The 27,603-nt window shown below is 52.2% G+C and overlaps 10 protein-coding genes across 10 annotated transcripts; 5 read left to right on the top strand and 5 right to left on the bottom strand.

The window, feature by feature from the left end:
* Positions 1–997: 997 nt before the first annotated feature.
* On the bottom strand, positions 998–2,075 carry NCS54_00025300 (Hypothetical protein; the record flags this gene model as incomplete). The annotated part of the gene is made up of 5 exons (XM_053145908.1): positions 998–1,150; positions 1,201–1,385; positions 1,440–1,666; positions 1,719–1,808; positions 1,861–2,075. The coding sequence occupies 5 exons, from the start codon at positions 2,073–2,075 to the stop codon at positions 998–1,000; spliced, it is 870 nt and encodes a 289-aa protein (XP_053001883.1).
* Positions 2,076–4,414: 2,339 nt separating this feature from the next.
* Positions 4,415–5,149, top strand: NCS54_00025200 (Hypothetical protein; the record flags this gene model as incomplete). Its single annotated transcript, XM_053145907.1, has 1 exon — positions 4,415–5,149. The coding sequence occupies one exon, from the start codon at positions 4,415–4,417 to the stop codon at positions 5,147–5,149; it is 735 nt and encodes a 244-aa protein (XP_053001882.1).
* A 606-nt stretch (positions 5,150–5,755) lies between these two features.
* On the bottom strand, positions 5,756–7,014 carry NCS54_00025100 (F-box domain-containing protein; the record flags this gene model as incomplete). Its single annotated transcript, XM_053145906.1, has 3 exons — positions 5,756–5,963; positions 6,019–6,227; positions 6,274–7,014. 3 exons carry the CDS (start codon positions 7,012–7,014, stop codon positions 5,756–5,758), a joined length of 1,158 nt encoding a protein of 385 aa, XP_053001881.1.
* A 1,104-nt stretch (positions 7,015–8,118) lies between these two features.
* NCS54_00025000 (RNA-dependent RNA polymerase) lies at positions 8,119–12,001 on the bottom strand (the record flags this gene model as incomplete). Its single annotated transcript, XM_053145905.1, has 3 exons — positions 8,119–8,629; positions 8,681–8,998; positions 9,048–12,001. 3 exons carry the CDS (start codon positions 11,999–12,001, stop codon positions 8,119–8,121), a joined length of 3,783 nt encoding a protein of 1,260 aa, XP_053001880.1.
* An 880-nt stretch (positions 12,002–12,881) lies between these two features.
* Positions 12,882–14,495, top strand: NCS54_00024900 (Hypothetical protein; the record flags this gene model as incomplete). Its single annotated transcript, XM_053145904.1, has 1 exon — positions 12,882–14,495. One exon carries the CDS (start codon positions 12,882–12,884, stop codon positions 14,493–14,495), a length of 1,614 nt encoding a protein of 537 aa, XP_053001879.1.
* Positions 14,496–14,775: 280 nt separating this feature from the next.
* On the bottom strand, positions 14,776–16,600 carry NCS54_00024800 (MFS domain-containing protein; the record flags this gene model as incomplete). The annotated part of the gene is made up of 3 exons (XM_053145903.1): positions 14,776–15,858; positions 15,905–16,226; positions 16,278–16,600. 3 exons carry the CDS (start codon positions 16,598–16,600, stop codon positions 14,776–14,778), a joined length of 1,728 nt encoding a protein of 575 aa, XP_053001878.1.
* Positions 16,601–18,380: 1,780 nt separating this feature from the next.
* On the top strand, positions 18,381–19,655 carry NCS54_00024700 (Hypothetical protein; the record flags this gene model as incomplete). The annotated part of the gene is made up of 1 exon (XM_053145902.1): positions 18,381–19,655. One exon carries the CDS (start codon positions 18,381–18,383, stop codon positions 19,653–19,655), a length of 1,275 nt encoding a protein of 424 aa, XP_053001877.1.
* A 271-nt stretch (positions 19,656–19,926) lies between these two features.
* NCS54_00024600 (Hypothetical protein) lies at positions 19,927–21,126 on the top strand (the record flags this gene model as incomplete). Its single annotated transcript, XM_053145901.1, has 1 exon — positions 19,927–21,126. One exon carries the CDS (start codon positions 19,927–19,929, stop codon positions 21,124–21,126), a length of 1,200 nt encoding a protein of 399 aa, XP_053001876.1.
* Positions 21,127–21,426: 300 nt separating this feature from the next.
* On the bottom strand, positions 21,427–22,874 carry NCS54_00024500 (2EXR domain-containing protein; the record flags this gene model as incomplete). Its single annotated transcript, XM_053145900.1, has 2 exons — positions 21,923–22,874; positions 21,427–21,869 (listed from the first exon to the last, which is right to left on the bottom strand). Exons 1-2 carry the CDS (start codon positions 22,833–22,835, stop codon positions 21,427–21,429), a joined length of 1,356 nt encoding a protein of 451 aa, XP_053001875.1. The 5' UTR covers positions 22,836–22,874.
* A 4,032-nt stretch (positions 22,875–26,906) lies between these two features.
* NCS54_00024400 (Hypothetical protein) lies at positions 26,907–27,279 on the top strand (the record flags this gene model as incomplete). Its single annotated transcript, XM_053145899.1, has 2 exons — positions 26,907–26,959; positions 27,012–27,279. 2 exons carry the CDS (start codon positions 26,907–26,909, stop codon positions 27,277–27,279), a joined length of 321 nt encoding a protein of 106 aa, XP_053001874.1.
* Positions 27,280–27,603: the final 324 nt, after the last annotated feature.

Here is a 27,603-nt window from a genome sequence, read left to right as displayed (position 1 = left end):
GGAATTATCAAGAGATATTGGCAGGTTCGCTTATCTCGTGTTGGCAGCAAAGAGGCAAATACGGCGCGCCAGCCAAACCTGAATCTGATGCTTTCTGCGTCACCAGTTGCTGGCATCTCCCCCCCGCCTTTTTTGCAAGATCAGGATCCCATGGGAAGAGACAAGATGTTGGGTTGCGGATCCGGGGCAGACGGGGATAGTCCTTGCGCGTCGTGTGCCCAAAGCGGCCAACCCCGATCCCAAGGTTCAGGGGGTTGTGCATCTTTTCTCTGTGCGGGGAAGAAATGGCCAGTTTGTGCACCATCCAGAACACGAAGCCGGGGATCCGGAGGAAGAGATCTGCAGATGCCCAGACGCCGTCAGCGCCCGCAGCGTCGAGCATTGAGTGTGGTTGCCTTGAAGGATGGGGTTTGCGCATATAATTTTTCTTGTCTAGTCGTGTTGACATCCAGCCAAGTTGTCTGCCCCCCTTACGTTCTCGAAGCCGTAAGCGATGGGTGCAACCTGCATGCACAAGCTAGCAACACATGGGGAACGGCCTGGACCGCCCAACACGTGTTGCAACGAGGTTGATGCTTGCTGTACAAAGCATCTCTGGGCGCATTGGCTTTGTGTCGAGCGTTGTTGGCTCAATCTGTTCATCCCGTGTGCAAATCTCGGTCTCTCACCTCCGTTGGACACGCAATGAAAATTCCACACCAAGAAGAGAATAGTAATTAGAGCAAACACATCTGGGGACGTCCCTGATGCCGACTAGATTTTGTCCGCTGCAAGTAAAAGCTACATTGGTCAATGCCAAGTATCCGATAATCAAATATAGTTCAAACAGAAGCTCGCTAATGCCTCTATTTCCCCAAGAGGCCCGAGATTCCCAACAACAATAAACCACCCAATCCAACCGTTGACTGGAGCAACGCCTTCGACAACGCCACAAGGAAACAGGCTCTCGTGGAGCCTCCCTTCACCTCCTTTTCGACTTCTTCAGAGTGTAGTGTAATTAAGCCTGGCGCTCCTTCTCGCTCTTGCCCTTGATGACGGTCGACAGGTCGCCGACGGGGATCTGGATGGGGAAGTCGACAATGGCGAAGAGGACGGCGATGAGGATGTACCAGCCAGCCATGCAGGTGACGAAACCACAAGCACCACCAGCCTGTGACAAGTTAGTTCTATCCTATCCGATAGAGTAAAAGAAGCACATACGATAGTCAGCTTCTGAGCCAGCTTGGCCTTGCCAGTAAAGTCCTGAGCCAGAGTCCAGAAAGCAGCAGTCAGGAGCATGAAGCAGAACCACAGGCTGAAGAAGATGGCGACGAAGACGAGGTTGGTGCGGAGCGAGCAGATGAGGAAGACAAAGGTCAAGACACCCATGAACAGCAGCCAGAAACCTTGGACTCTGTCAGTATCCACTCGATAACCGTTTGATTTCTGTAGAAGCTTACCGAGACTAGCGTTGAAGCCCGTGGTGGTGAGACCCTCGGCGGCAGACTCAGCATCGGCGGGAGCATACGCGGCGTAGGTGCCAAAGGCAGGGATGAGGGTACCGCCGTAGGAGAACCAGAAGCCACCGAAGGAGCAGAAGACGCAGGCGGGGAAGCTGTTTCCGAGAACCCACTCGAGGATACCGCCGACGAGCATGAGGAGACCGCCCATGAAGACGTAGACGGCGCTGATGGTGTTGTTAGTATGGTATATGAGAGAGTGGGAGGTGTGAGGCTCACTTGTCGGAAGCACCGCTGCCGCCGGCGCCTCGCCAGCCCATGAGACAGCAGGTCAGGGGGGTGAAGGCGAGAAGGAAACCAACAAGGGCGCTATACATTGGTTAGTCATTTGATGCTATACCGGGAGTTCGAGTGGGCGTACATGGGAGTAGGGTTGCCAAAGGTCTGTCGAAGGTTTCCCTTGACCTCGTTCATGGGCGAGAGGTAGAGCTTCTCGAACAGCTCGGGGCTCATCTGGACGCTGGCCGCGGAGCGGAACTGCTTGAGGGCATCCATGCGCTGGGCCTCGGGGTCGTAGTTGCCGTTCATGCCGTTGTGCTTCTCGTGGAGCTGCTCGGTGTGCTCGGTGGTGGCCATTGTGGTGATGGTATCCAGAGTGATGGACCTCTCGAGGATGAGGAAAAGGGATAGGGGAGTAAAAGGGGAGGCGTCAAGAATCGATTTCCTCTTGGACGGGGATGGGTATCTTGATGTTGCTCGAGAAGAAGAAGAAGTTGATGAAACCAGTCAATGTCGAGACTCAATTCGAGAATGTCGAGGAGGAGGAACGAGGTGAACCCCAGACTTATATCAGGCCATTGGCATCTGCAAGAGAAAAGCCCTTCCAAGGACCAGGTCCCCCAGATTGGCACGGAACAAGGGGCGCCACCCTTTGATCCGGTCCCCCCCCATGCATTAACAGGCCAGTCTTACTGACTCTCATTGTGCTTTTTCCCCAGTTCTCATGGTGGTACCAAGAAAAACTAAGTCAGATCTCCACCACTAGGGGAAGAGGAGCCAAGACGATCTCTTGTGTCTCCTCCCCCAAGCGCCGCCTGTCCGTTCAGGCGTACTGTAACCATACAGCTTGCAACAAGGTGGCGCCGCCGGTCCATCCGTAACGAGTCAAGGGCAGTATGTGCCGGCCTGAGCCCAGTGTCTAGGATTCATCAGGGCAACGGACAGGGGGATAGAGGCTAGTGATGGGTTGGCTTCTCTTTCTCCATGAAAGGTACGTACATCTAGAGGGCCAACAAGGGTGGACGCCTCTTCCTCTGGTTGCGGGGGACGAACACTAGTCAAAAGTTGGAGTCCCCAGGAAATTCCCCACACGATCCCTTCGCCCGACGAGGATTCGACCAAGCAGAGGAGGCCAAACAGCCCTAAAGCCTCACCGTCGTTCTGGATGCGGAGGGGGGACAGGTTGCATGGGGTCCCAGGAATGGGCGTTGTTGGGGATCTCTCTGTAGAAGGGGAAGAGACGCCAAAGGCGGAATCCATCCTCCGGCCAACCGAGAGCCTGGCGTCTACACTACGCGCCGTTGACGGGCCTTTTTCTGTGAGGGGACGGGTCAAAAGTGTGGAGGGGATGGGGACAAGCATTCTAGACGTGGAGAGTAGAGAACGCTTGGTGAAGCAGCTGACCTCGAAGCATGACCCCTTCAACAGCTCTGGATCAAAGGGGGACCGCATCTGGGGAAGAGGATCTCCAGAAGACAAGACCAACCCCATGTTTTCCTTGATCGTTGATCGGGGCCCCGGACTGATGCCAATTCCCCGGGCTTTTGATGTGGACATGGTGTTCCGTGGTCATGGTTGGCTCTCAACCAGAAGCAAACCTTCGGATCCGCATCTCGTTTTGTGGATATACATACACATTGAAAGAGACCTCCCCTCGTGTGTGTACGACGTGGCAGAGCTTCTCTCTCTTGGAAAGATGTGCGTTGATGGGTCGATCATGGCGCGTGCCGGTTGCAGATTGATATGGGTAGCATTTGCGTGTACAGCCTCTGTCTCCAAATGGCCTGGAGCTTGTTCAATACGCCCGCCTGTAAATGAGATGCCAAGCCAAGAGTGCACTTTACGTACGGGAAATGCACCTTCTCCAAATTCTCGACGGGCCGTTTTAGCACAAGCATGCCAGGGTATGTTTTGTTTTTCCTTCAGCCCAGTTACTCAACCTTTCTCTCTATCAATACGAGAATTACCGCCTTTGCCAGCTTCCTAGATTCAAGAAACAAGTCTGTCTTCCCGTTCTGGAAACCCCATGACTTCACAATGAAGATCATGACCATCTTTCAACAACATCCTCAACTCCCTTTTCCCCATGCTTCTTGACTCCCCCCTGCAAAACAGCCTAATGCACCAAGTGAGATGAGGGGAAAAAGAGAGCCACCGTACATTAGCTTGCGGCTCCGAAGCACCCGCTAGTATCCGCCAAAACGCGGCTCCGCCTTTTAGCACTGCAACCGGGGGGGAATGCATGCATGAGAGTAGAACCAATGAGGTGCTTGCTCGGTACTTGTTTCTCCAAGGCCGGAGTAAAGAAGGACCGAATCTCATCAAGGGTCTAGTCGAGTCGTCATGGATATTCGAGATGAACATGTTCATCATGGGAACTCGATCAGAAGATGAACAGTTTAATCGCAATTTAACGCTCTCATCGTAATTAAAATTGTTCAATGGCTTTTTATTCACTTGAAGTTGAAAGAAACAACTGGGAAATTGGCTTGTTGTCCGTTCCTGACGTTGCTGTTTCTGGACCTGACTTACACATCGATGTTGTCATGATGACTAGACAACTCTATCGACGACGTCACGAACAGAAGCAGTAGAAAACCTTTTGGATATTCAGTCATTTCCAGTTCTTACTCTATCTGCTAAATCTCACAGTTCTAACAATTCTAATAATTCTATAATCTCGCATCTTCTACATCATGAAGCAGGTCTTTGGCGCAAGCCAGCAACGTTCCGCCGCCGTCCCCATCGGCGCAGGAGTAGCCCTCCTCGGCGCCGGCATCTACTACAAGTCCAGGAGCAAACCCCAGGACAGCGAGGAGCAGGCGCGCAGGGACCGCGCCCAGGCCAAGAAGGACGAGGGCCTCTCGGGCGCGGGCGTCGGGGGCAACGCCGTAACTGGCGGCCACGAGCTGAGCCACGTCAACCCCCAGAGGAGTGAAGGGTCTACCGCGCCCCTGGAGAAGCTTCCCAGCGGGGGAGTAGGCGGGGGCGTCGGCGCCGGAGGTACAAACGTCCGCTCCATCGAGATGACGTCCAAGCAGCACGGGGACACGTCGCCGAGCGGCTCATCCGGCAGTACCATCCTGGGCAGCATATTTGGCACGGGGGCCGCTACAAAGTCGGGCACCGGGGACGAGACCAAGGACACGCGAGTGGCGAGCAACTATGACGGGACGCCCACGAAGAGGAACGCGACGCACCACGATCAGCACCAGCCTCGAGTGTCCAAGTCCGGCAACGCCGCCGGCAGTCAGGGGCACGACGACGGTGGTCAAGACGGCAGAAGCGGCCAGGGCTTGTCGCAGGCTTTTCAGGGAGTCATGGGCCAAGGAGGGAAGAGAGCTGCTGAGCCGGATGATCAGAACGCTGACTTTCACAACACCAAGATTGCGAGCAACCACGCTGAGACGACGACTAAGAGGGCAGCCTAAGGGGGTGAGAGACGATGAGGTATCGATGCCTTGATGCCTTGTACGAGACATGAAAGCCATACGCCGTAAAAGCAAACAAGATTGAACAGAGTTGTCCAGACTGTTAATCTCCTCTTGTCCAAGGGTGCCCGAGATTGGATGTGCCTCGAGTGAAACAGCACCATGCGTGAAGCTAAAGCACTTTGTTGAGTTCTGTGCTCTCGGTCTTACTGGACAGAGCAATCCTCAGCTCAGCAGGACGGAGATCAATCTCCCCCTGGGACGCCGTAGTGTGTTGAGCTGAGGCTGACGGGGGGAGAAATTCTCCTAGCACTTCCCTTCCCACGAGTAGTGTTGCATTCTCAGGTTTTGCTAGATCTCATCCGTGCATTACCCCCTTGAATCCGAGATTCAGAGAGACTTGGAAGGAGATCCAAGATGTGCTGACAAGAGATTCGACTGTGATGTGTCAGTTGGTTCCTCGAGCCAATCGACTCTCTGCTCAGCTTGGCCCTCCATGTCTCCGGCCACTACCCCAGAATCTCTTTCCCCTTGTCCCGCTGCAAGATCTGCGTGTTCGGTCAACCCCCGGATTTTGTGACAGTTCTTTCTTTCTCCGCTTGGGGCTCACACCTGCTGCAGCTCTCGCCTCGTCAACCACCATTTCCCCGGATACTTTTGCTCCACGCTCTGCGGGTACGTCCAAAAGACCAAGATGGCGGCAGTCTTGCTCAGGGCTCGTTGCGCCGGTGACTGGTTCGGCCGGTGGCGCCGCCAGAGCTTGTACTCGGACATAAGGACTGCGTTGCCAAGAACGTTGACGACGCGGAACATGCTGCTCAATCGTTGGTACGTTGTTCTTTCACACACAAGTTCCCAGTTTGACTTACATGTTGCTGACGACAAAAAAGATGGTTGCGACGTCAGCTGGGGACGGCCTGCCTCGTCTGTTCTGAGCACTCCCGAGTATCGTGAGCAGGGGAGGAATCCAGAGTCCTAGGATTCCAAGCTCTAGTATCAAGGTCCAGTGGTACGTCCTCAGCTCTACGTTTCTCAACAGCGTCAGGCAGAATACCCAAGACGCCATAAAGAAGTTGACCTACTCCCGTCAGCACAACCTCTTGAAACAGAAGAAACCTACTTACAATCGTAGGCGCCAGAACCATCTTCTCCTTGTTATAAAAGCCCCAACACAGCGCCGACCCTATAATCGTAACGAGACCCTGCGCAATCCCCACGAGGAAAAAGTAAAAGAGCATCCAGTGAAACCTCCTGTAGCACACGCGGTGAAACTCTGGTTCGTTCCACGCCGCCCCAGACGTGACGGGATACCCGCAGTATCGGCACACCCAGACGCTCGCCCACGTCCCGAGGGTGTACCTGCGTCCGACCATGAAGCCTCCCCTCGCGGCGACGCAGTCGAGGCACTCGCTGGCCAAGGGATACCGGGCGTCCGACTCGTCGGCCCGGATCAGCGTATCCCTCAGGGGGTCGTAGCAGAGGCACCGGTAGCACGTCGACAGGAGCTCAAACTTGATGCCTGGGAACACCTCGCGGATGACGGGTTTGCTGATGCGGCCTCGGAGGGCTCGGCATGTCCGTCGCAGGGACTCAACCTGTCCAAAGGTAAGGTGCTCCATGATCATCATATGGAGCTCCGTCGGGAGCTTAACGAGGCCGTTGTTGGTATTGGCGACTGTCCACCGATGCGACTGATCTTCAGTTGCTGTGTGTCCAATCGCCCTCTTCTCAGGTTTTGTTGAGTCGGACCCCAACGCAGCCTCGTCGTCAATGAGCACCGCGTCCCCAAATAACTGTTGACGTATTCGATGTATTGTCCTAAAAGACGGCATTGTTGATAATTCAAACCTTCGGTAGTTGTCCATGATTGCAAAAACAAAAAGTTAAAGAGACCAAACGGTCGTTATATCAAGAGCAGAGACTCTCTTGGCCTTGGCTCACGGGGCCTCATCTTTTGACCTTGTATACCCCAACCAACAAATCATACGAGCTCCTGTTGAGGCTCGCAAAAAATAAAAATAAAAAATAAAAAAAGGAATTGAACCTCGGGATGACGAAATGCCTTCCAGGTACACGGAAATGGCAAAATGTCTGGTCAAACATCCAACGCAGGCACAGTCAGACGACCACTATCCAATGGGGACATGTCAAAGTGGTGTTGGAATTCGCTGGCAGGACCCATCTTACCCAGGCCATCTGGCGCTGATGGGAAGCTTATTACTTCTAAAGAGAATTGCCAAGAAGCATGTGCAAGTAGAGGCTGAAACGACTTCACGTGGGAAAACAATGGGCGGTCAAATTGGGCGCGGCCTTGGACCTGCGAAAGATACGAACGAGGCAAAATCTCCGACGGAGAGTTGACCAAAAGGGGTTGCTCAATGCGCTTCTAGACCTGGACCCAATCGCCACGCGGCTCTCAGGCTGACTCGCTGACATGTAGGGTAAGGCTGACTACTTGATTCAGGACCTGAATATTGTAAAAGGAAGAAAAGAGTACGACGCATCTGCATAGTAAGCCTTCGGTCCGAATATGTTGTTGTTGCTGTTGTTGAAGACGCTGTGATGGAGTCGTTGTAAAGGGGGAGATTGGAACTGTCGTTACCTGGGCACCTGACTGAATCACTCACTTACAAACACCGTGACCAGCCGCTTGCAAACTTACGATGATTCGTAACATGACATTTTAAGAAAACGAGATAAGGGTATTAATATGGATACGATTTTCCCTCTGCACGAGGCCAATCAGGCAATTTTACTTTGCCTTCAGCCCTACGAATAAGCATAATTCCGTCACCTGTTCATGTACTGATCTCTGCTAAAGGCATTGCCTTGACAACCTGAATTCACATGTCAACTTCTACCTGACAGGCCAGCAAGATTCTTCCAGAAACTGCATCCTTGCTTGTCCAAACTCCGATAGATAGAACATTCCCACTGTAAAATCATCGCTCTCCCATGAATAGTCTCAATCATCGCAGCGGAAGCGTCATCCGCTTACCGCCTCGTCCACCCCGTCCAACACCGACAAACCCCCCTCCGGAGCTAGCATCCATCTTCCTGGCCAGATGGTTCAGCTCCTTAAGAAGACAACACGCCGCCACCACGCGGAAGCTCTGCAGCTCCCCAGTCCCGTGATACACAAACGGAGCATCTTCCTTTTTGATACAAGCAACGGCGACGCACGCCCAGCAGAGCTCCACCACGTCCTCTCTCCACCGGTTCGGAGCCGCGGCAGACGCCTCGGTAGCCGTGCTCAGGGTCTCGGCGTCGTTACCAACGCCACGGTCGCGGATTAGCTTGACGATCCACGTCATGATGCGGTCGATTTCCTCCTTTAGCTTGATGGATGAATCGCGTTGCCGTCGCGTCTGGCCACCTTTCTTGTTCAGGATGAATCCGCAAAAGACTTCAACCTCGGACAGACACGAGCGCGCATTCTCTGAGAAGTGCCGCATGTTGTCCGAAATGGTCGACTCATAACTGGCGAGTCAGTCAGTATGGCTCATTTCCAGGTGTGTACTCGCAACTTACACGTTGCGAATCTTCCAAGCCTCCTCAGTCCTGCGTTTCCAATCGATATCGAGCTTGAACTTGGCAATCTCGTTCTCGACAATGGTTAGTAGCTGATCCCAAACCGATGGCCCGCCCGTTTCAATCTTGCGATGAATATTCTCATGCCAGATTTTATTCTCATCGACGCTCCGGTACAGATGGCCGAGGATCTTTGTCGACTTGTAGTACTTTGGTTTCGCTCGAGCCATGATGTCATCCTCATCGTACTCCTCGGGATCTCCAATATGGTCAATCTGGCCGAGGTCATAGAGCTTCAGTGGTGGCGCCATCGCCAAACTGATGTCCTAGTTAGCAGATGTGCCAATTGCTTCAACACTACACTTACAAATCGGGCCGAAAGCGTGGTGGCTTTGGCAATTTCTTGACCTCCACTGGGATACCCGTCTTTGAGAAGTCAACTGCCGTAGAGTGCATCTCTGCCAATGAAACACACTCGGGATGAAGCGTTCCCAAGTCGTGAGAGTCGGCCAACATGACATGACGTGTTGCAATCATGCCCAAGATGTCGGTTCTCATGAAATTGATAAAGAAATCGGCAATGTCCTTGGGAGTTACTGGGCGATCCAGTGGCTTAGGCGTGACTCGTGGATAGTTGGCTGGAGCAAAGACCTTCTCCGGTATGGCCCGCTCATCCCAGATGATGTTGTACAAATCCCCATCGAGGTCGCCTCCGCTCAATTGACTCGGTAGATCACGATCGCCCTTTTGACTGAAAACAATGCAGTTTTGGAGGTTCCTGAGGGGATGGCCTTTGGGAGGTGTCACCATCCCGACGACTTGGATATCCCCTGGGTGTAGAGCTGGCGAGCGAGTGACCAAGATGATCCCATCCTCAAGCGTAGCGTTAATACGCCTACCGTTTTTCACACCATACGTCTTGTCGTACGTGACATAGACTTGGCGCTCCTTGAGGAAACCCGTCTCGTCCATGACGCCAAAGAGAGTCACGCCCTTCTCAACCGGAATACGGGCCTTGTGTTTGAGAAGTCTCAGCTCTCGTAGGACGACGTGCTCAACAGCCGATCTGAGAAACTTGTCCCTGCGGTAATCGATGCCCATCCTGTCTAGCTGTTTAACAAGCTTGGGAAGGCCCATGTTGACGCCAATCGTCTGGTATTCCAGGAATGTGCTGGTGTTGTGCGCGCTCGCCGTGACGCCGCGCAACACGTTGAGCGCCTTGTTCTGCAAGTCTAAGAACCAATCATTCTGGGTCCCCATGTCTTCTAGAATTTTGATCATTTGACGATTCAAGACAAGCCGCAAGGGTTTTGACGATGTATCACAGATTCCAAGCTCCGTCAGATCGTTGCTTGGGAACTTCATCATCGATTCCTTTCGAATACAGAACGTCTTGCCCTCAAGTCTGGTGTCCAACGAGAGCATCCCCTTGCAGCCGCCCCAGCGGATTTGAAGACAGGTCGGTGCAGCAGAGCGCATGGGAAGATACATCCAAACATCTTCCAGGGCGTCCCGGGAAATTGTCCCAACGCCGTCACTGAACACTCGTGAGCCATCAGCGGTCTTGATGTCAGGGATTTCGCGAGTCGTGATGTTGTTTTCGAAGAGTGGCACTGCGTATGGGGTCTCCGAGAACGCCTGGCCAATTCGTGCTGCGCACTTGGCCGGGACTCGAATATCCTGGAAGTCTCCTAGAGTCTTTAGAATCACAGGGTTGGTCTGGCTCTGGTAGTTTCCATCGACAAAGTGAGACGCGAACCAGGCTGAGTGGGAACGTAACGAAGAATGGGAGAACCCGAGAAAGGTATACTTCCTACCGGCAATGTCGATACCATCATCCATGACCTTTCGGTACCGACTGAACGTGTCCTCGTTGTCGATACGAGGGTTGAAGTTCATATCCTGGCCATCCTCATCACAGAATATGACCCGTAGAAACGAGTCATTGTTGTCCGGAAACATTCTCAGCACTCTGTTCTTGCTCTCAGCATCAGGGCCGTGGAGAAGCACTCGTGTGGGTGTGACCAAAGCTTTGAAAACCCAGACCTGGTGATCTGGTAATTTGGATCCGTAGATTCTGTCTCTCTGAGGATTCTCCTCCCGATACTCGTACTCTGCTTCCATGACCTCTGCCATGATGCTCACCACATCTAGCTCTGCGGGGTCGGTACCGGGACAAGGGTAAGGGATTCGCTGAAACAGCGTCTTCATCGCATCAGTCGTAACAGGAATGGCAACCTTCTTCTCCTTGGCGTCGATTGCAACCTGTTCTAGAATATCGAAAAGTTGTATCCCGCTAGAGGGGTTGATGTAGTTGTTCCATACGAGAGCCTGGACCTGGAACAAGATGGCGAACGGCACGAGTCCAGTTGAGAGAAGGCGCTTGGCCCTTTCGATCAGCTGATGTCGTCCTCGAACCGCGTTGATGCTCGCGTCTTCCATATAGCTCCATTGGACTGATGGAAGTTCGTGATTGGTGACGGCCAGGATGTCTCGGGATTTGATCAAGCGCAAAATGTTGTCAAAGTCGCCCGCATGCATCAAATAGACGCGATAGACGAGACAGCTTGACGAGTAGGCATGGGACAAGCCCCAATCGTTCATCTCCTGAGCTCGCTTCCACTTGACGTTCTTGTTGTCTGGTGCACTATGGGGGCGGTAGATACGAGGTGGCTCTTGTAGAACCAATGTGAATGAATTGTCACTGCGGCTAGTGATGAGATCCTGGATCGAGTCATTGTGAAAATCCAAGCGAGCACCGAAATCGACCTCGATAGTGAGCCACTGCGGTGTGAACTTGCCCTTGGTGAGACTGGGCAAGGCCAAGGCCACCTGTTCAACAAAGGTGAGTGTCTTTGCAGGGCCACGAAATGTATTGCCGCCGCAGCTGAGACCTCGAACCCAGAAGGCTTGCGTAGGTGCTTCCGGATCCCTAGCAGTTGACCGTGCTTTCTGTTCGCTATCATGCTTAAGGTGCGCGATAACATGTTTGTCGATAGGCCGTGTACTCTTTTCCACATACACGGCGGTTTTGAGGATGTAGAGGCGGGCAATAGCACGCGGCTTGATCCTTGGCCAGAGTGGATTTCCTGGGGGCTCATTTTCCTTTTGCTGGTCTGCCTCGGGCACGTACTTACCATGCTTGTTCAAGAACTTCTGACCGTCTGTGGCGCGGAGAAACTTGATCCAGCCTTGAGGTCTTCGTTTTGCTTTGTCGCATGTCCAGTCTGAGATGTTCAGGGCCGCCATAAAAGGGGTCAACTCTCGTTTGAAGCTCTCTTCTGACAAGTCCTGTGGGACACTTTTGCAGAAAAGTTCCATCTTGGCGGCTGAGGTTTTGAGCGCGAAACGCTCAGCTCTGTGGTGGTACTCTTGATGGTCCGACCACTCTGCCAAGTTAGAGAGTCACGTTGAATAGAGTCATCAGTCCCCGATACTTGTAGGTCGAAGACCAGATCCCACTCGAGGGCATCAAGTTGGGCGTGTTTTCTGTCTCTAGGTCAGGTCGGAGCTCTGCTTTTGACTGCGCTAGCTTGCTCACTGTGACTTCTCTTCCAAAATGCTTAGCAGCAGAAATGACCCCTCTTCCACGTCAGCTGAGGCGGCAGCTTGCAGACTGTGACGCCGCAAGACAGAAACAGATTGGGCGAGCGGGAAGCCTCATGCGGGAGGCCGACCGCGACGAGAGCCTGACATGTGCCGAATCAACGCGCGCGAGGGAGATGAGAAAAAGAAACAGAAGAGAACATGAGGTGCTGAAAGGCGAAAGCTGAAGAGAATGAGAAAAATCAGCTTCTTCCCTCTATCGAAAGTTGATCTCGACCTGTCACTGTCAAGACAGCTGCATCTCTGCATGCACCCGCACTGCACGTACGTTCCAACGGCCCGTTTGGAGGGGCTCTTGATCGGTGTCTCGGTCAGCGGCCAAGGGTCCCTCTGTAGACCCCTGCAATTATCGGTGAGCCTCGGTGGGCTCGGTGAGCTGCGGGGTAAACGTTTACACATTCCGCATCGACCACATCCCGATTCATTTGCCGAAGCCGAATCGCGTCGTTGCCGACGATACTCCACCTGCCGTCATGTAAATCACTCTTCCGGAGGTGCTGAGGGCGCTGTTATATGTATCGTGTATTCCTTCCTCGGGCATTGCCATCCTAGACCACGCTCCTTACCACTTCCCGCACCATCAAACCTAGCCACGATGTCGACCCCTGGTATGCTCTACGTTACCATGCAGCCCAAGCCGGGGCTGTCTCTGGATCAATTCCACGAGTGGTATAATAACGAGCACGGACCGACCCGCCTCCGTCTCCCCCAGATCTTCTCCAACGGTCTCCGATACAAGGCGACGGACGGCCTAGAGCCAACCTTTCTCGCCGCATACGACGTGACGTCAATGTCGCACCTCGAGACCGAGACCTACTTGACATTGCGCGCGAACCGTTCTCCTAGAGAGGCTGAGACAATTGGCCAGGTGGATGTGAAGCGATACTTTTTCGATCTGGTGCATACCAAGGAGTCGCCGGAGTTTGTTCCCCTCGAGAAGCTGTCTGATAAAGAGGCAGAGGGTATCCAGACGACCGCTGTCGATATTCAGCTGAAAGACGTTGAAGGAGCTGGTGAACAATACTCAAAGTGGGTCATTGAGGAGCACATTGAGATGCTGGCCAAGGTCCCGGGTTGGTTGCGCTCGCGCATCTTCAAGACGTCGTATCTCGAGGGGGAGGGCAAGACGAGCTACTATGCGCTGCACGACTATGCCAAGGTGAACGGACAAGGTGGAAAGGAGCACAAGGCGTCGATGGACACTCCTTGGCGCACTGAAGTCTTTGACAAGTATGTCGCTTCCAAGGGCCGCCGGACTTACTCGCTCTTCTACGTCTTTGGCCCGGCTCCCCGTGAGCTGTCTTCGCTCTCGAGGCTTCCTTCAACAGCTGCATTTATCTCTTCCGACTCCAAGACCAAGACGACACCTGGTCCCAATGCGGTTGTTGAGTCCTACATCACTACTTCTGATTCTCTCACAATCCCTTATCGGCTAGAGGGAAACCCGGATCTCCATGCTCCAACAGTTGCTTTCAGCAACTCCCTGCTGACATCTCTGCACATGTGGGATCCTTTCATTGAGATTCTCAAGCGTGAGAGACCTGATCTTCGCATCCTGCGATATGATACTCGTGGTCGGCACGCGGTGCCTCAACCACCTGTTGCTGCCACCTTGGATAACCTGGCCGACGATCTTCTCACGGTGCTCGATGCCCTGCGCATCACCAAGCTTGACATCCTCACTGGAGTTTCCATGGGCGGAGCCACGACGCTCAACTTTGCCATCAAATACCCCGAACGTGTTGGAAGGTTTGTCGCCTGTGACTTCAACGCCACCTCAAGCCCGGCAAACACTCAAGCCTGGAAGGATCGCACAGCGATTGCTGAAGAGGACAATGGCAAGGGAATCAACAAGCTTGCCGGGCAGACCGTCTCACGATGGTTCCACCCTGCAACCGTGGAGAACAAGACCGACACTGTCAAGTGGATGACAGACCTCGTGGCCACCAACAGCGTCGAGGGCTTCAAGTACAGCTGCACTGCTCTCTGGGACTATGACCTGAAGCCCAAGATGGGAGGCTGCAAGGTGCCTGGGTTGTTCGTCGTGGGCGAAGGTGACGCCAATGGTGCCCTGGTCAAGGCGATGGATGGATTCAAGGGATTGCTTGGCGATAAGGGAGCAGAACTCAAGATTGTGCCCCAAACGGGCCATCTCCCCATGAGTGAGGATCCACAAGCCTTCTGGGAAGCTGTTAGAGAGTTCCTGTAGATACTACATAGAGTTGCAAAAGAAATTAGAATGGGTTTCCCTCCGATACCTACGCATGAACTTACCTGTTCAATAGTTCAGACAATGCTGCCTCGTTATTAGTAGGCTTCTATCTAAACCTTCAAAGACTAAGAATAGATTGAATTACGTCTGCAATTAGGACTAAGTGTTAGATAGAACCACCCAATTCTTGAGCTCAGAGTTGAACGACTACTGTATAATGCGAGGACCAAGATTCACCTAGGTGCCCATAATCAACGGACCTTCTGCATATGAACACTTACTCTTTGCCCTTCAAATCATCCGGTGTCTTTTCCTCCAAGCCGTATTGCGTATCCAAGTCCTTGCGTAGAGGAATATCCTTCTCAAATAGAGCGAGCAGAAAGGCCAGCCCACCAAATGCCACAGAGATAACGTAGACCTTTCGGAGAGCCAGCATAAAGACATGACGGATCTGGCTCCTGATGGGCTCCTCGAACTGCATGACAAAGGCCCTGGTTGCGCTGGCATATGCATCTCCGGAGCTGAGCACCTCCCGGGCCACTTCACTATCGATCATGTGCGCGTACTGCTTCGTGTACGAGTTGAACACGGTCCCCGCGATGGCGACACCCCAGATTGTGCCAAAGGTACGCATGAAACACCAAGTTCCTGTCGCTGCGGCCTGGTCGATCTCATCCGCCGAAGCTTGGAAGGCAGGGAGCAGCGTGTTGAGCAAGAAGCCAGAACCGATGGCGGGGAGGAACTGGATGAGAATCCATGCTGCATCGGGGCTGTCTTCCTTGAGAATTGCGAGGAGACCTACACCAAGAGTCATGAGGAAGAAGCCGGCTATGTGTAGCGCCCTGTATTTTCCCCATTTTGAGAGCATGAAGGCAGATAGAGCAGCGCCGGGGATTGCGATGAGGGCCACAGGGAGCATCTGCACTCCGGATCGAGAAGGGGTGGATATCTGTACGGCCTGAAAGTATAGAGGTAGAAAGAAGTAGCACCAAAAGATGAGTACCATGTTGAGAAAGGTGTTGACGTAGACGATGCGAGATGTGCGGTTAGGGAATAGTCGAATGGGCATGACGGGCTCGGAAGGGAAGCCTGAGCCTTCATAGACGACGAATCCAACTAATCCAAGCAGTCCGACTATCAACGGGACCAAGATACGAGCGTCGGACCAAGGATAGACTGGGCCAGCCCAGGTGAGTGCTATAAGGATCGAGATGCTCGCCGCGATGAGAATGGCGTTGCCGACGTAGTCGATTCGACGGAGCTTGGCCATTGTTGACTCTTGGCGGTTCCACTGCAAGTTGAGAAAGAGGTGAGTGACAACGATGGCAAGGCCTCCAATGGGAAGGTTAAGATAAAACACCTAGTACGAGTTAGCAGAGCCATTGGAAGCATCTAGGGATACTCACCCATCTCCAAGTAGTGTTTTCAACAATCACACCGCCCAGGAAAGGCCCGACGGCGAATCCAATGGTCGCCACAAGCATAAGCATAGCAATATAGTTTCCTCTGTATCGCAGGGGCACCAAGTCAGAGACAATGACATCGGCAGCCATGTTCACGCCGCCGCTGCCGATGCCTTGAATAGCGCGGCCGGCGATCAGCATGGCGCCTCCGTTGGCGCCACCAGCAATCCCACTTCCAACGGTATATGCCACAAAGATGAATATCATGACCCTCTTGCGGCCCCAGAGATTGCAGAGCTGGCCAAAGAGAGGCTGAACGCAAGCGCTGCAGGGAGTCAGGATAACGGGGCTGACAGAACTTAAGCACCATACTCACCTTGTCAGAAAGAAAATATTAGTGACCCAGATGTAGCTGCTTCCGAGGTGAAGATTTTCGACAATGGTAGGCAGAGAAGTAATGACCACAGTTGACTCTAGGGAGGCGAGGAGAGTGGAAATGACGAGGGTAAACATAATCATCCAGAATCGGTAGTCTCTGTTGAACGCCAGATTGTCTTTTGGAGACTCTGCTGCAGTATCCTGGGCTTCTTCATCGCTCTTTGGTCTAGCTGAAAGACTGGAAGAGTCAGGAGATGTGGTCGTCTGGTTGTCAGAGGGCCCAGACGGAGCCGTTTCGTCTTTGACTTGTTCAATGGTCATGTCGGTTTAAGCTCAAGATTCTCAACTAAGTCGATAAAAAACAGCACCAAAAGTAGTAGTCCCACATCGTTGGCCAACGCAGATAATTATAACTTGACAAGAACAAGGCATCAAGAGCTTGGTCACCAGAGTGGAGATGGCCATCGGAGGATTTGACCTGGTGAGATGACGAAAGCACACCTGCCTGACCGATCCGGGAAGCAAAATTCTTTCCGTAACCGAAACTCCGCAAATCCTTCAGACAAGAGTTTTATGCTCCTTTGAGCATTGCAAGGGTTGATATCGCAGCATGTGGTCTTTTTGGTCGGGGCAGACCTGGTCAACACACTGAATGGTCCCATCCCGTCGGGGCCGGGCTAAACTGACAGATCGGGGGCTTACAGAGATGATACATTAGGGTGGTATTTCCCATTTTGCGAGCTCGCATTCGCATACGTTTATTGGGAAGAATACTACATCAGCACTCCCGGAGGGTTTCTCGAGTTGCGAACAACACTAGCGCTCACAAATCGCCCGAAGAGTCCTCGCTAACTGATGAATAGGGACAAAAAGCTTACATCTAGTTGAGGGATAATCAACTTGTAAGCCTGCCCTCTTCATGTCTAGAGATGTGATAGCAAAAAGGAACTCAGATGGAAATCTGACAAAAAGAAACACCAATCGACGTGGGCCTGATTCGAACAGACGCCTCCGAAGAGAATAGATTTCTAGTCTATCGCATTAGACCACTCTGCCACCACGCCTTGTAATTGGATGGGAGAGGCGACTCCAATTACGGACTAGGGATGGTTGGCATGCGGGTGGAGTTGTCGACCAACACCTCAGATCCTGGTCTAACTTTGCCTATTCACAGGGAACTCACAAGTAATTACTAATATGACCTGGGAGATCGATATGAAACAAGTTCTTGGGTGGATGGTGTAAGTTGTTGAGTTGGTAACAGTATGTTGCTCAATTTGTGAGAACCAACACACGAATCAACACTCTCACACACAACCAGTGTGAGCACGCTGTTTACAAAAGTCATCACTTCATTACCTCCCCAGATACTAAAATCATCCATCTGATTCAAATTCAGCTAAATACTTACGAAGCATTAAGAGGAGCGTCACACATCGAGTCATGGCAGATGCACCACCATGAGTAGATAACTCTCATGATACAGGGTGAGCGGAGAACTGCTGTCTCTCAGCACTTACATCGCCGCATCCATCAATTTTAGATCATGATTCATCTATTTGAGATTCTGGCTTACTCCAAGACCATGACTGCAGCAAAAGACGCGAATCCAGTGAGTGGCAATATGCAATGGCTTCACTTTATACTCGGCATCATGAAGAGCCCTACCTTCGTGCAGGCTCACACATCATAAAAGTCCCTCCGGCTCTGAGCTTCGTATGTTTTAGCGTATAGTATCTCGTTTGTTTATCTCTTTCAATATATCAGTCTTATTTGCTTCCGATTTCGTATGTTAGCTTGGCCGGGACTCCTTGATGCACCCTCAACTCTTGGTCGCTAATACGCACTGAGGGCCGCCTTCTTAAAAAATGTCAAGACGGTGCACAAGAATACAACAGTCGAACAAGACAGCAAGGTCAAGTGGCTTAAATAATAATCATGGAAGGAGCGGCAAACCGGTGTCCTTTGCAAGATCAAACAATTTCAAGAGCCAACGCTTCATCTCGGTATTCCTCTCCAAGCATCGTTCCAAGTCTTACTCTACCAATAGCCCAGCCATTCACGACATTCATACCAGCAAACTCAACCCTTCAATGCATCCATGGACCCTTTTACATACCTCTCGTCGGAGACCCGAGCTCAAATTCTCATCCTACTACGCTCCGAGGATGACATGGGTCGACTGTGCCAGGCGTCGCCTGTCATGCTGGGCCATTTTCTTCACTACAAAGCATACATTTCGAGGGAACAGCTATCAATTGATCTCGACAACGACCTCCTTCAAGACGCCATGGCCATCATTCACTTTCCTACGACCTGCATCACCCCTCACGACGAGTACGAGACTACGGTTGCTCTCCACATGGCAAAGTGGTCGCGCAGGCAATTCCCCAACCCCCTCGTGACCGAGAACAGGATAGACATTGTCAAACTTGGCGGCCTCTTTCGTCGACTGCACAAGTACATGAGCGACTACATGGCCAAGGCGACATCACCCAGTATCGCGAGAGCATACCTCTGCCTCGACAACGTGTCGAAAGGACGGAGTCATTCTAGATATACCCATAAGCCATTCAACTTGAACAGGCTCAACTATGATGAGAAGAAGAGGCTCTTACAGACGTTTCTGAGGTATGAGCTATTCTACAAGGTCGAACACCCGCGAGTCAAGGCAGAGGGTGCCACGGAAAGAATCAGGTTTCTCGCGGTAAAAGGAGGCAACCGGCTACAGAAATGGGATTTGGAAGGAATCCGTTGTGTTCACGAGTATGTCAGGTCTCTCTATGGAGCCGTGTTGGCGCATTGTAGCGGCGTCCATCGACCTGAGCCCGAGGTGCGGATTGCCAGTCGAGCAAGTCACTGGCATTTCAACCCCGACCTGTATGGTTTCGACCTCGAGCTCTCTGGAATTTACACTCACAATACACCAATGCTGGCCGACTTTGGCTTCGAGCTCATCTCGACCTTGATCAATGTAGCGACTCGAGGGGAGAAGGGCCGTCAAAAGGCGATAAAATGGTTCAAGTTGTTCGTCAATGAGACCGAACCTACGTTGAAAAGATCAATACCGTTTCCTGGAGGCTTGGCTCTTAATTTCGATCGCCCACGTACTCGAGAAAAGGACTTTGAAAAGACTCCCGGCGTGTGTCACAAGCTCTTCGCTGCCATACGAAGCCAAGAGTGGCTTGGCTCCGCGTACGAACCCTCCGAGGCGGCTCTCCGTCGATCTGTGTTCCGGCAGCGAGCCTGGTTTCTATTGGATGATTCCCGTCTGTACCCACGACCTCGTCTCTCACATTTCCCTTTGAAGCAACATATGAAGAATCACAGCAGAAAGAAGTCACTGTGCACCCAGTTCTCCCAAACACGGCTCTGAGATTTCCTCTGGTCCGCACGGGACGGGGAGATGGATACCCCGACCGATCCCATGCCGCACATCCACTTACTCTAGCGCCAAAACCCGGAGCTCCGGCCTCGAATCCATACCGGCCGGCGAGCCTCCACTGGGAAACCTTCCGAGACCGCCCCACAAAAAGCCTCCGAACGGACCAAGCCACCGGGACCCATCAATCTCCTCACCTTTCAGCCTCCGTTACCGCGATCTAGCATTCCACTCTTACACACAACAAAGCTAATCACCTCAGACGATGCATCCGTCTCCCCATCCGAACCAGATCCGCTCTGCTTGTGAGCGATGTCGCCGCCAGAAGCTACGCTGCGCGCGTCCCGTCGGCCCATCAGCTTCATGCGCGCGCTGCACACGTCTCGATCTGCCGTGTCAGCCCGGCCTACAGCGGCGCGTCGGGAGGCCCCCCAAGAAAGACCTCGTGCTAAGGAAACCCTCCGAAGTTGCATTGAACCCGGTGGATTCCCGCAGCCAAGACCACTCTTCAGAGGATATGCAGTTCCTACAGGGTCTGCTCGACGATCCCATGTCTGGCTTCAACTGGAACCTCGATTCGTTTTGCTCTTACGACCCTGAGAATCTACCCTTTCCCATGGAGAACTGGCCTGCCGTGCGTCAACTTGATCCTCCAGGTATCGAGCAGCGCATCATTGTGCCGACCAAGCTACACTTTGAGACACTCTCAAGGCTCAACGTGGAGATTCACAAAGGCTGGAACCATGTGACGCACGTCAGGGAAAACACGCCCTTTGATGAATTCATCTGCGATTCTTACGCCTCCATCAGCGGTTACGAAAATCTTCAAATGGTTATGAAATCGGCCCAAGAGTTTCTCGTCGTCATCAAAGCGTTACATCGACAACTCGGTACGCGAACAGCGACCCATCGGGGCCGCACAGCGCGTTCAGATTTGACAGCGCTGGTAATTGACCCTGTTCTATCTGGAACAACGTCGCCTTCATCAACTGGGTCGCCTCCTGGTGCAGCTGGCACTACACCTTCTCTTCCTCCAGTCTTTGACTCGCCCACTATGTTCCTCGTCATATCCTGTTACGTCCAGCTCATCAAGCACTTTGAGTTCATCCTCAAGTGTATCTACGACTCTATAAGCGACACAAACCAGGATCTCATCCGGCCTGCCCCAATGGAATACGCACGCGTCCCTATTGTCGAAGCATCGACCCAGTTCATTCTCTTTTCCGAGCTCGTGCGCCACGTCCTCAGTCAGATCAACATCGTTCTGGGCCTACCGAGTATCTGGTCAAACCGCAGTGCATGGACTGGCCTGTTGACATGTCAACGGTACAGGGACATGGTAAACGTGGAGCTAGGGGCTATGGAAGGGATGTGGACAGCACGACCAGGCAAACTGATAGAGATGACGAGGTTGATCAAGGAGATGTTTGTAGAGTTTTCCATGATGGGCATTGATGCTTCTTGATGGCGAGGAGGACTCGAATATCCCAGCAGCGAGTTTCCCGAGCATAGCGTAAAACGGAATTCTAATTAGGAGTCATGAGGTCTCGAGAGTCTTGTTTGTGAATTGGGATAACTCTACTCTTCTAAGAGCGATTTAATACTGATTCCAATCCATCAGTTCGATTCATGCAGCTGCCAATACGGCCGAGGCTGCTTCGTCATTAAGAGAAAAAGCACGCCGAAATATCCTTAACTCCCTTTCCTTTCCTTTCTTTCCCTACCAACTCCTCGCAATCGTAAGGGCCAAAGCGTCTCAAGGTCATTATAGGGGAATCGAAATCGTAAAGTCAAACTCATTGCTCGCCTCCTCCTGTGCGCCAAAAACAAATGCGAACCCGCGCGTCGCCTCCTGGGGCAGGTTCTGAGGTGGAGTGGCCGATGCCCTGTGGATATTTAGGCGTCGACTCCTCGACGGGCTGTGATCCTCTGAGAGTCTCCTCTTGTTGTGACCCTTCTTGACCGGTGTTATCGGTCCTCTCGTCGCCTCTGCTGGTGGTCCGACGGTCCATTCACAAGCCAGAACTCCAAACTGGACCTTTTCGGGGTTTCGGTGCTTGCTGAGTTTGCTGGTTTTTGCGTACTTGACGAACTGTTCTTGCAGCCAGGACTTCATCTCCCAGACTACAGGTCGGACGTTCCAGTCATGGTCGTTGACTTCACAGTAGGTCCTGTTTCCGCCCTGAAATGTGCGCGGATGGGGATTCGCTGTTCCAGAGTCAGCCTCATTCAGCCACCATCTGTGTTCTGGTGTCACCTACCTCGAGGCTTTGCCCCCAAGTCGTTACCTTCCCGCGTAGGTTGTGATGCAGTGTCGGTTTTTCGCAGGATAAAGTAGTCCACAAAGTAGAATTGCTCGAGGTTGGGAAGATATTGGGCCAGGAACCGGTAAATGTGGTTTGGGTGCTTGACGACATCTGGGGACGGGTGAAGCTGACCGCAATTTGGGCATCGCCGAGGCGTCGGCTGCTCGTTCCACTTGTGGCAGTACCGAACCGCAACTTTTCGAATCTGATCGAGGCCCTCGCAGTGAAGCGATCTGAAGAAGCGGAAACCACTCTCGAAAACATCAGGCGGAACATACTCAAGGTAGATGACGTCTGAAGAGCAGCCCAGGCTGATGATGCGACCGTTGTCTAGGCGGAATGTGTCGGATCGACATGCCAGGCTCTTTGCAATAGCAGCAGCCTCGTTGCAGGTGACTGACAGTTTGGCAAGTTGCTGATGCAGGCTGGTGTAGTAGGAGATGTCGGCTTGGCGAGTAGGATAAAGCGGTCTCAGCGAGCCATACTGTACCGAAATCGGCCGTGACTCCCTCTTCACCTCGAGCGCAACGGGGTCGGCAATCTCATCATCATCGTCCTCGATGAGATCATGAGGAGAAGAAAAGTCTCTAATCCACCACCTCCCACGACCAGAAGATGGCTCATACTCAGTGTCAACCTTGAGGAAGTGCATCCCGGGCGTCGTCAAAGTAGCCTCCCATATCCGATGGCGGAGCTCCGGTGGAAGACGGGGGAAGGGCGAAAACGTGCGGCAGTTGTCGGGTATCTCGAACTTGATAGGAGATTCCTCCATTCTCTCCGAAAAGACCTCTGCATCCGCCGGTGAAGAGGCGGGAATCTGAAATGCGATGCCGTGCTGGGCGTCGTTATCACGGTCGGTCGCCGCCATGATATGACGTGGGGCACGAGCGTTATCGGTATCTCGTGATCATGAATGAGGGGGAGAAAACGAAAGAGACGCAACAGCAAGAGCAGCTGGGGGGGAGGCGACCGAGGATCCAGAGAACGAAGGAGGACCTGAAGATACAGAGAATGGATGGAGTTGGAGGTTTAAAGGGTAAAAAAGAGCGAGTGAGGTCGGAGAAGGTAACCGACCCCGAAAGCCTCCCGGCGTGCATGTATGGCGGGGAAGCTCGCAGGCAGCGGGGTCAACAGTGGCTGTGTGCCTAAGGAAGGTCCCCTGGAAGGACAAGCTTGAGCCGCCAAACAGGCAGCTCAGCGCTACGATAGCCACTATCCGCACCGGCTGGGCTGAATGGAGGACGTTCACAGCGGCTACGTGATTCAGGCACAGTATTTATGATTTGCTAACGGAATATCCTTGCAATAGCTTCGTTTTACATGAAATTTCTCGGCCAGGTCAATCTCCGTCCGTTATTATTCCGAAAATGATGTGAGAGTTTACAATGACCCTTGTGAATTGCTTCCCAGGCAGCCACGTTTGCCCACGACGGGCAATCCTAATTTGCCCAGACCCAGGCTTAGACACACCTAATAAATATGCTCATAATGATGATGATTATGATGAAATTATTTTGAATTTCACATAATAGTTTTCGTATTATTCCTAGATTTTACGCAGTTTTAGTCCTTGTTTTGACACATCTTCCGAAACTCGGGCGAAGGGTGGTCAAGTCACCTCAATCTTAGACCGCCTCCCTGCATCGGGTAGCCACGTCGACGCACCCACCTACCTATTCTTAAATCAGGTCTTGCCACGAGGACAAATGAGCTGAACTGGATTTATTTAGCTTTGGGTCGAATATGATACCCGGAGCAGATGTGACGTAGGCACCTGGCTTGTTTGCGACTAACCTCACAATGCTTCAAACGGACTAGAAGTGACGACTGGCGGTTTTCTCGTCTGTTAGGTCCCTGCCCACTCCCGGCTCATAAGGCTTTGGGTGGATATAAATTGACGGATACGCTTGTTCTGTTGAGGAATTTGGAGATCATATTTAGCTCCTCGGATGACCAGTCGTTCATACCAACGAGGTTCCGAACATCCTTTATGAAGAATGCTGTTGCTTCCAGAAACCTGGCACCAGTTGGTCGCCTCAAGGGTGACCCAGATCGACATGCTACCTAGTCTCTGCCCCGGAGCCACGCCATGGCTCCTCTTAGGAACATAAAGTCTCGTCATGGTCGGAGTAGATGGAACTCGACGATAATTCTTGGGGAACTTCCTAGAGTGGATTGAACCTAGTCGCGAATGCGAGCGTGCACATTGAAGAGTGCCTGAGAGTGGGATGCCGGCATCCTGGAGGGGATCTGCAAATCGTATGAGCAATCTGAACTCTCGCTATGTTCGGAGCAGGTTGAATCAAATTGAAGCTGGCAATGGCTACCGCAGAAATTCTCAAGATACCATACTAAAAGAGCCGAAAAGCCATGGGCTTCTCAACGACGGACGGCGCGAGAGACAGGTCAAAGGTGAAGTGTGATACCATAAATTCGGACAAGCTGGTAGGACTCTTAGTTGAAGTAGATTCGAAGATGATATGGTGATGGGATTGGGCTAAATAGCCTTGGTGGGTGACGTTGTAGCTGGTCATCTTTCAGTTGAGAACCGAACCCTCGAATCAGGTACCATCCGACGGCAGAAACTGTCATATGGAAATGAATAACGTACCAATCATGGGTTCACAGAGGATCTTATGCTCAAGTCATCTCGCAAATGCATTGCGGATCGGTTGACTCGACAAGAGTCTCGGTGGTTTCGCGAGGAGAGTGTGTTGCTCCTCTCTCGCAGACAGCCCTCCGAGACCTTGCCCCCTCACAGACACCAAACACGCATCCAGCCCTTGAGAAAGATATGAATCAAACCAGCCGTATTTTCCTGATTGCAAACTGTTTATATCATTTTTTTCTCCTTCATTCACAACCAGTTCGGCGTGAAGGGCCCTTTACTTAATCCGCAGTCTGTCCATATAAACTACCATACCGTATCAAATATTCTCTCTCCGTCAGTCAACCTTCAACGTCCCACGATAACTCACTGGCACAAGAAACCTCCACTATCAACGTGAAAAGCGCAAGTGAAAACTTCACTCACCTGTTCTGCGCCGGTACATTTGCTGGCCGACTTGAACACCTCCTCGCCACAGTACTGTCATACTTATCACCGGCAACTGCATCTTAAAGACCTATCCACGGAGCCTGATCGAAGCGCAAGAACCATTTGATCTGATCTTGATGCCTTTGGAGTGCCAAGGAATCCCAACATAAGAATCGCATTCGCGACTACCTACGCCCAGTCTTCGTAAAGAGCAAAAAAGGCTTTCCAGCAATGCTACCTTGCCTTGGATATTTTTCAATATATTCTAGGATTATTATTAGATGGTCAAGATGAGGAGATACTAAAGGTCCCCTAATAATTGCCCGAAGACTTATGCTGGACAACTTGCCTCATCTCAGCTCCAAGACCATCCTCTACTCCAGCATTCAACCTGAGCCCAATGTCGTGTAACCCTGTGCAAGACTCATTTCTCAGGCCAGATGAAGAAGTCGGGGCCTGGTTCATTGCATGAAGGTAAACAATATCACATTCACACTGTGCTTCAAGCGAGCTGGAATGCCGAGCGAGAAAAGAGGGAACCCCGTTTACCAAATACACCTACAACTAACTCTGCAAAAGCGCGTCTAAGAAAAAAAGGCAACCAAGCGCCGATCACTGTGTTCAGCTTTCCTCCCGAGAGGTTGCATCCAACTTGAGATGCTGACTCTTGCGCTTGCGCAGTGCCGCGCGGCAGTCGCTTACTGCATTCACACAAGGCGGACTCTGCGCCGAGAGAATCCCATGATTGGGCGTCTCTGCCGCCCAAGGATTCCCGTAAGAGCCTGCCTGAAAAGATCGACGTCATCAGCAGTAGTCTGGACCTGCACATTGGACAGGGGCATTTCCAAGTTGAATGAACCCTTGGGTTAGTGTGCGTTGGAGGCCGCGTGCCCCAGTGTCTGGCACATCGTCATTCTCCGAAAAAGGCCGCGGTCTAGACTTGCAGATCAGGGTCTTTGATCAGGGTTTGTGAGGGAATTCTATCTCGATGATCAATCTAGGGTCTCTTGGCCGTTGTTGTCACTATTCTCATTGGTCAATGTTGTTGATCAAAGGCATTCAAACTCCGTCTCACAACCTCGAGTCCTTTACAACTCGGTAGCTCAGTCCCACAGTGAGATTGAATGCACCGTGCGTATTCCGTAGGACTTGGACTCGAGATGAGACAAACCATCAACCAATATTCGACACATCAACACGGCTTCATCCGGCGAGGCCCAAAATCGTTAGAAAGTGACATCATTTCTCTCTACTGTAGAATGCCATAGTCAATGGTTGAAAGGAGAAGGGCATTTTCTGAATTGAGCCGTCAAAAGTCAGCCTAGCGGCCCCCCAGACACGAGCCGCCCCGTCGGTGACAAGCCTGTGACGTCATTCAGGACCCTGATTCGTATCCTTGCCCACACCACCCATGAGGCATACCGAACGGTGCAACTGCGTCCTAGGGGTCTAGAACGCATGATCGTCTCTGAGCGTTAGGGGGCATGCGGCTGAATTGAGCATGTTGGGGCAAAGGGCGAACGCCTGTGTAGTTCCGTCATGTCATTGCTCTTGGGGAGTTGGGCTGTCAGCTCTCACTTTCTTTAAAAGAGGGCTAGATCCTCCAAAAGTTTTTGGTTCTTGGGCCCTATTTTCCTCATCATCTCAATTATTGGAACTTGTTTCTCCCTATTTCCTGCTTTGGAAATCCCCAAGACGGGATCTTCACTGATCTCCCTTTTCCGGGATTTCGGTTTTCAGGGTCCTTTCTTCAACAGCCACACTCAGCCAATCACCGCACTCACCCACCACGGGATCAACACGCCGCGGCCTTGTATCCTTGGTTTTGCACTTGTACCCGTCGCTGAATTCAATGGAAGCACCGTTTTCTGTTGAGTTAGTCGTACAGAAACCCTCGATACCATGGCGTCCAATACTTCCTCTACGGATGCTGTGTGCTACTTGAACCTTTCGGAGTGAGACATCCGCCAAGGCTTGCAAGGACGTCACTAACACGAATCCACTCAGAAAAGCAGCATCGAACAACTCATCAACCAACGGCAATAATCGCAATGCCGTCGCCCTTCCGATAGCCGTCCCAGAAGATCGCCAGTACAGCCTAAGCCGTTACCTCGCTCCATCGAACCAGCTTGCCCCAGATCACCCCGAGTATCGTCTCCGCGCTCCGATGGCCTTCAAGCCTCAGGTCAGCAACCGAGAAAGCCGACGACAGAATAAGAGACGCATGGAAGCCATCCTGCGCGCCGTCGAAGCCAAGCTCAATTCTTCTGGATGACGTCTTTCGTCTTTGATCTTGTACAAATTAACGATATGATACATGTCTACCGACCTGCGGTAAGTGATCTAGCTTCTCCGTCCAGGCTGTTACTGATTGTTCAAAGACTACTTCTCTGGACCTGACAGACAACAACACTTGTCTCATCAACGATATTTCACGCCATTCCTTCACGAATTTCAAAGATTCTCGCTCCCTACAATATCTCACGTTCGACCACCAGCGTCGATTTGAGTTTACGATCGCCCCAAGCTAGCACCCACAGTGGGCTCCATCCACTAAAAGCCTGCGCCAATAGCAACCTGGTCAGCAGCCTGATTTGGC

The sequence above is a fragment of the Fusarium falciforme genome, chromosome 1, assembly GCF_026873545.1.
Source record: "Fusarium falciforme chromosome 1, complete sequence".
Taxonomy (NCBI): domain Eukaryota; kingdom Fungi; phylum Ascomycota; class Sordariomycetes; order Hypocreales; family Nectriaceae; genus Fusarium; species Fusarium falciforme.
The sequence above is the reverse complement of the archived record's forward strand: the minus strand, read 5'-3'. Positions and strand labels throughout refer to the sequence as shown.